Source organism: Prionailurus bengalensis, chromosome C2 (assembly GCF_016509475.1).
Source record: "Prionailurus bengalensis isolate Pbe53 chromosome C2, Fcat_Pben_1.1_paternal_pri, whole genome shotgun sequence".
NCBI lineage: Eukaryota > Metazoa > Chordata > Mammalia > Carnivora > Felidae > Prionailurus > Prionailurus bengalensis.
In genome coordinates, this window is record NC_057350.1 from 119,812,355 (window position 1) to 119,820,165 (window position 7,811).

The window sequence follows — 7,811 nt, forward strand, 5'->3', positions numbered from 1 at the left end:
AGATGGGCTGCTGAGTGTCAGCCACGGATCTCACTGTTCAGAGTCTCCATGGTACTTGAGTTCACTCTTAGAATGAGTTAAACGTGGGAGTTCCTGGCTGGCTCAGTCAGTAAAACATGCAACTCTTGATCTCAGGGTCATGAGTTCAGGCCCCACTTTGGGCATGGGGCCCACTTAAAAAAGAAAAAAAAAAGAATATATGAAGCAGCCATTCTAGAACAGAGGAATGTAGAATGCTGCTTAAAGAGCTAGTTATGGTTTCCAAATTCCTGCATAAAAGAGGGTCTGTTTTTATTGTGACCTGATAGGAAAACAAACAAACAAACAACATAAACATGCTGTTATGTATTTAAAGAGACATATGTAACCATAGCTTGCAGAAAAGGAAACATTCACCTTTTGGAAATAATTTATTTCCTGTACAAAATCATCAACTATGGGGAAGCAAATATTTGCAGCAAGCATTCATTCAGTCAGTCATTCAGCAGTTATTTACTGGAGATGTACTTTTAGGTATAATTAAAAAGAAAAATGTAAAAAGATCTCTGATGACAGGACTTAGGGAAATATCAGAGATAGCAGGGAGACTGTGCTTCTGATTGATGGACTGACTTGCATCTGACCAAACATGCTGCCAATGTCAACCTATAAGTCAGGAAATAAAACTTTGAAGTCCTATTTCAGTCATTGGAGATCATCAGAGCAACCAAGATCTGACAGGCCAATATTTTATTTATAGATTTTTTTTTAAGGAGTAAAAACACCTAAGTCATCCATGCATTCGGTATTCTAGCTGTATACTATCTGATTTCACTCATATGTGGAATCTAAAAACAAAGGAAATGAATAAACAAACAAAAATCAGAATCAGACCTATAGAAACAGAGAACCCACTGATGGTTGCCAGAGAGAAGGAGGTGGGGGGATGGGCGAATGGGTGAGGGGGTCAGAGGTACAGGCTTCAAGTTACGGAATGGATAAGTCACAAGGACGAAGGTACAGCACAGGGAATATACTCTGTGATAGTGTGAGTGGTGACAGATGGCAGCTACAGTTGTGGTGAGCACAGCACCATATATAGAGATGCTGAATCACTATGTTGTGCACCTGACGCTAATGTAACATTGTGTGTCAACCATACTCAAATTAAAAAAAAAAAAAGAATTAAAAAAAAAAGAATTCAGGCATAGGGGTAAGAGACAAACTGGGAAGGACCATGCAGACATTCTTCTAGAATATTGGAAAGAAGGCAAGTCTCTGATAAAAATAAGTGATACACTCTTGGTATTAAATATTTATAAGCACGTAATATTACTTCCTCATTCATGATCCTGAGTCCATTAAGGAATATTCTCCCAAGGAAAACAAAAAAGATCTTCAGAATCTAGAAAAATAACAGTGTGGACAAAAGTATCCCTTTATCTATAATTAAGGTTATCATTAGTCCTTTGGGAAAGAGTAAACTGAAGACTGATAAGAAGATCCACTGTAGCATTTATAATTCATTAAGGCCTTAGGCCAAGAGCTTTATTTTGATCTCATTTGATCTTCCTATGAGTTTCACAAATAGATGGCAGAGCTAAAGTTTGAACTTGGGTATTCTAAAGTGAATGCCTGGATTTTTTACCCCTATGCATGCTCTAGCATTTATCAAAGTTTATGAATTTGATTTTTTAATAAAATTAATTGGTATATATTATACACCTATATATATTTTACATTATATATATATATACATACATTTATATAATTGATAAAGTTGATATATATTATATACCTATATATTTTTACATTATATATATGCATATATATGTGTGTATAAATGTGTGCATATATATGTGTGTGTGTGTATATATATACATATATATAGACAAAATTAAAGTTGTACATTTCACATATTCTAGACACATAGATATCCGGGCTCTGCAGATCCTATTACAATGCCAATAGAGTGTAGAGGAGGGAAAATGATTTTCCCTCTATTCTTTTGAGTTCTTGACTGCAACTTCTTGTAATAAAGACATATTTACAAGAGAAAAACAAGTTTGCTAACATGAAAACCTCATATATACATGGAGGATACCCAGGGAAAGTGAGTAATTCTCAAAAGATAGCTTTGGAATGCAGGATTAAATACTATGTTCATGTTCATAAAGGTGAGAGGGAATGCAAGTCTCTTAGGGGAGAGTAAATGAGTTCTAGGAAACATCGGTGGGCCCTTAGAAGAATGGTTGGGAGAGTATGATAGTTTGTGGCAATGGTATGGGTCTGGGTATGGTGCCAATTTCTTCTCTCCCCTCCTCTGTGATCAAAGTCAATTTTGCCTGGTTGATAAAACTCCCAGGGAGGGCATCGATGCCAACTGAGTTCTGCTTTCCTTGAATGCATCTTTAGGCAGCTAAGGGGAGTTCAGGGAAAGCCTCTTCTAGCATTTGCTGTTTTTTAAGTGCCTACTTAAAAATAATCAATATGCCAAGGTGGCACATTTTGGAGTGTTATGTCCTAAAGTGCTATAATCATATTTTGGGATAGTATATTCTGCTACTCTTCCATTTCTGCAGCTACTTCTATGGAGTTAATGGATGAAAAATAATATTATTCAAATTCTCTAGTCTACAAAGATTTTAATTCCATAAACTTGTAGATACTTGATCATAATTTTTATATGCTCCTTTAAAATATATTTTTCAGTTCACTTACATTAGATGAAAAAAACCTGTTTTCATTCATGTTCTTTTTATCACTTATATATCTCATAACCCTTAGTTTTTATTTAAAAAGTAATGGAAAATTCCCACTTTTCACTTAAAGTTTTCAATTTTTAAAAATGTTCGTAGTAACACTCACTCCTTTTAGAAAGAGTTTAAATAAAAATCTGAGTAAATCCACAGCCGGTAGAATTGGTCCTTATGCCATGATGGCAACAAATGTCTTTTCTCAAATAGCTTACAAAAGCTTAACAATAATTGCCTACTTTTCTCAGCTTTACAACATTCCATAAACCTGCCATACCACTGCGCAGAGCTGAATAAAGTCAAAGTTGAATACAATGTGTAAACTGTAGAGGGAACAGAAAAGTAATATACAATTACTGAGAGATTTATGGGCATATTTAATACACGGCAGTGAATCTTTGCAGAAAGAACAAAGCACGGCATTATGAAGTAGGCATGATAGTTTGAGCCTCACGCGCTATTTCTATGGCAGTTAAGATGGCATGAACAAAAGCAGCGGTTTGGTCCGGCATGGGTAATTCAGGGGCTTCTCTTCTTTATGAGAGAATAATACATTTGTCAGCCAGTTTGCCTCAAGATATTACAAGGCATAAAGCATCTCAGGGTGGTATATTTTGTTTTATGACAAACGAAAAAATTGAACAACCCTTGAAACATAAAGGTCTTTGGAGAAAGATCCATCTTGTTAAAAACCTGTTATTCTTTTCACCTTGAAACTGCAACATGGGCATATTGAAGTTAGTTTCTGTTGTGGTTCCTACGATGTATTCAGTCTACAGAGAAAACTGCTAGTTAGCATCATGCAAAAACTGGAATTGTTTCCTTCTATAAAATGGTAACATAATAATAAAAAATGGCCATATACTCTTGTTAAAACACATCTAATACCACGATTTAGACTCCTGAGAGAATAATCATTCATAACTACGGACACAACAGACACTGCAGAGATCAATGACCTGAACTCAACAATAAAGCCTGTCTAAAGAATCAAATCAAGTGTGCACAAACAGGAGGAAGGAAATAATATTAGTCTAGAGCAGTACTTCTCTAAATGCAATGATAGAAATTATCTAAAAGTAAAAATGCTCTATGACTATTTGGGAAGGGGGTTAGTTGATTACTAAACAGTACTTTTGTGAGAGTTCACTTTTCCACCATCTCCTTTCACACAATAATAATCTTGCTTCCCACCTATACTTTCTGCTTGTAGTTTATCCATGACATTTCATTCTGTTAGGTTCCTGCCCTAACAATGGACTCATCTGGCTTCTTCTCTTTTCATTATTCACAGAAGTCCTAAAAGGTGAAGAAAAAGGAAATACTGTATACTCTATATTTTTGAATATCACAGTTGATGTACTTTCTCAAGGTCTTGAAATGCTAAATGACCTAATGAACATTCCATTTAAACTCCTGAAATTGTTACAGCCTATTGGCATTCTGAGGTACTCTTTCATGTGGCTTAAGCTCTTCAAGGAATTCTAGCCCCTACCTCATGCCCAGCCCCCACCAGGACTCCCACAGGGTCTAACAAAACAGACTGAAAGCACCACAATTTAAGGAAGGATTCCTTAAATCTCATGAATAACCACAACTATTACAAACTTATTAAAAACATGGCCTCATCTAATTTACATAAAATACAATCCAATTTAAATGCCTTGGCGTCTCAGTCAAAAAAATCCAAATAACACTTAAACATTTTCCCTATTAATATTCTGGATGTTAGCAACATTTCAGTTACTATAAGCCCATTTTAAGCTCACAGATCAGTGAGGATTTGAAAACCTGATTATACAAATGTATAGAAAATCAAGCCTATTCTTTTTCCTAATACAAATATATAATAAGATTTTCCAAAGTGAAATCAACTGCAAATACATATATTAATAGTTTAAAATGTAGTAGAAATATACTATATGTCTATTAATTTCACCACAGAATTGTGTTTATTACTTTGTTTGCTTTCAAATAAATACTTTGCTCATAAAATTTGAGTAACTTGAATAATATTGATTATTGTCATAAAAACAAAATAACTTTGTATTAATTCTCAATATTTGAAGAAACATATATTGTGAGACATATTAATTATCAAAAACTTATCACTATATATAATGACGTGCTATAGCAATGTTTACAGAAACAAAATTATTTTCTGGATTATTTTAAAGGACTGAACATTAAAGTAACATATTTATGTGTAATGACTCAAATACATTTTCTAGGAATTACAGTATTATAAAGCCTTGTTTTTGTTATGTTTCAAAATACAAAATGTGGAAAACTAACTTTATTAATTACATTAATGAAAGTATCTTTCCTATTTTGTACACTCTAATTAAAACCAAAATGTTAAATTATAATAATTAGAAATAAATTGATATTAAGTAGCAGAAAAATCATTCAAAAGAAATATTTGAAAGCTAGAATTAGAATAATGTTTTGCACAAATACAGGTTCACTAAATGGACCCCATACTTTTAAAATGTTTTAATGAGATTATCCAAAAAGAGCTAATTACATTATAAGCTAAATGACATGGAGATCCTAAAATTTACATGTTTGCTAAAAGCCTGCAGATAATTAGTTTTTAAGCCTACACTACAGCACATTCAAAATATATGCTGCTTTCCTTCAATCTCTCTTTAAGCAAATAAGAACCAATAAGAAAGAATACTCAAATAAGTTATTTTAATAGAGTAGTTATTCCAATTATTTATGTTACCACAATAAAATACAAATTAATATTTCCAGAAACTTGAAGATGTGGAAGAAGATCATTTCCCCAGAAGATGTCTCGAAAATAGAAGTGTAATAACTTCCCCCAAAATTAACAATGACTCATCATGCTCAAAACTGTCAGAAAATTCATATAGCATCTATCATGTAGTCTGAAAGCAACATTTTTAGTAATTATTTTGCATAGTTATAATGGATACATTTTTCCCTCTGGCAAAGCTTACAAATGATGTTTTTTTTTTCATTCCTTGAAAGTCAATGGAGATTAAAATTACTTTTTTCTCGATAAAATTTAATTTTTATGATATTTTCTTGAAATGAGAAACTCACTATCTTTGTATAGATATGTTTTTATATGTATCTCTACCAGATACATTTTGGAATATTTACACATTTTACACAATCCTTTGATCTTTATATAAAATAATTGTATATATTTCTGCATTTTGAAAGAACATAATTTGGATGTAACTAGTATTATCAAGGTTATTAATTCTAGATAATAAGGCAAAAAAAATGACTCCCCATTAAACAAATCTAAAATCTAGGGGTGCCTGAGTGACTCTGTCCATTAAGCTCCCAACTCTTGATTTCAGTTCAGGTCATAATCTCAAGGTTGGTGAGTTTCAGCCCCATGTTGGGCTCTGAGCTGACAGTGCAGAGCCTACTTGGGATTCTGTCTCTCCCTCTCTCTATGCCCCCCTCAAATAAATAAATAAAATAAACATATCTATCTATCTATGTACATAGATTAGATATAGATATAGATACAGTAGTTTCTGCCTAGATAATTGAATTATACTTGCTATTTTTTTTAGTTTCACTCAATTAGTATCAACTTTAGCCAGTATTTAAAATTTGATCATCACATACCCTTATATCAATATTTTTGAGTATCAATTATTGAAAGGAAAGTGTTAAGTATACAGATTAAAAATGGCAATTCTGTTGCCTGGGGAACCTTATATAAAAGTTAGGGAGATGGGAGCAAAAGGTTTCAATGTTTTGGAGAAAGTAGAATAGAGGCACACACAACCTGGCATATGAATACCGTTGAAGAATTAGTTACATATGGGTAGAAAAGTTGTGACCATCTAAACCAAGGAACTAAAGCTTAAGTCTGAGCCATATAAAGATACAAGGTAAAAATGTACATTATTGCTGTGGCGTGGAATCAGCCACGTGGAAATTAAGGTGATCAGGTTAGTTCCACCGAAATCTTACTTAAGGCTTCAAAAGCAGCAAACACTAAACTGCTGTATGGCGAGACTTTCAAATCCTACAGAAATAACGGCCTAGGCGATAATGACTTAGCAGTGAAGCACTACAAACCACTAAGGAAAAATCAGCATAAAGGATTAACTTGAGACCTTACAGCCTCAGAACTATACATAAGAGAAACAATTCAAAGAATTATTTTTTAAATGTGGGTTAAGAAGCATTAAAGTAATATAAAAATATAATATAAAAAATACTGAACAAATAGGGCGGCTTGGAAAAACAAGAAACATACTGTAAGCAAATCCAAGTTAAAAAACTTCTAAAAATGAAATTTAGGGCCATTAAAATTAAAACCTCATTGGGCATGATAAATGGCAGATTACATACAACTACAGAGAAACTGAATGAACTGGAAAATAGATTAGTAACAATTATAGGAAATAAATGACACAAATATAAAGAGCAAGTGGAATTGGTGTCTTCTATAAAGATTGAAATCATGGAAGGTCCAGGAACTGATGCCTCATTCCATTTCAGTGGTATCGAAAAATATTTCAACTCTCATACTCTTACAGGTAGAATGAATTGTGTACTGGCCACATTTCGAGGCATTGCTTTGATGGTCTTATACTTCAAGTTGAAGTATAAAAATACACCAGCTATGAACGGAACATTAACAGATTTTAAGCTGTACCTCATCTGTTAAGTTCCCATGCCTGGAGAAGCTAATGCCAACTCATCATGTAATGCTCAATTAGTATGATAAATTATGCGCCTTGAAAAAAAATATAAAACAGAAATATAGAGACGCAAAGAAATGCACTCATTCAAGAGAAGACAAAAGAATAGGATGATAAGGTTCAACATATGTTGAAGTGGAATGAGGGGGGGAAATGCAAACAAAAAGTGAATAGGAGAGAAGCAGTTCTTAAAAAGTCATTACTCAGAAAAGTTTCCCAAATGGATTAAATCTATGAGTATTTAGCTGGAAGAAGCAGAGTATGCAGGATAGAGAAGAACCGACAAGTGCATTGTGCAATAATTGCAGACACCAGGGCAAAGAGTTAAAAGAAAAGTCAAATGAACTGTAAGTATATGATAACTAGACTT

At 33.3% G+C, this 7,811-nt stretch overlaps 1 protein-coding gene across 1 annotated transcript; it reads left to right on the forward strand.

Annotated features, from left to right (window-relative positions):
- The first annotated feature begins 7,200 nt into the window (after nt 1–7,200).
- On the forward strand, nt 7,201–7,407 carry LOC122491027 (ATP synthase membrane subunit K, mitochondrial-like). The gene has a single exon (XM_043593311.1). The coding sequence runs from the start codon at nt 7,201–7,203 to the stop codon at nt 7,405–7,407; it is 207 nt and encodes a 68-aa protein (XP_043449246.1).
- The last annotated feature ends 404 nt before the right edge of the window (nt 7,408–7,811 follow it).

Coding starts and splice junctions, on each gene's coding strand:
- LOC122491027 (XM_043593311.1), top strand. CDS start 7,201: ATGGAAGGTCCAGGAACTGATGCCTCATTCCATTTCAGTGGTATCGAA.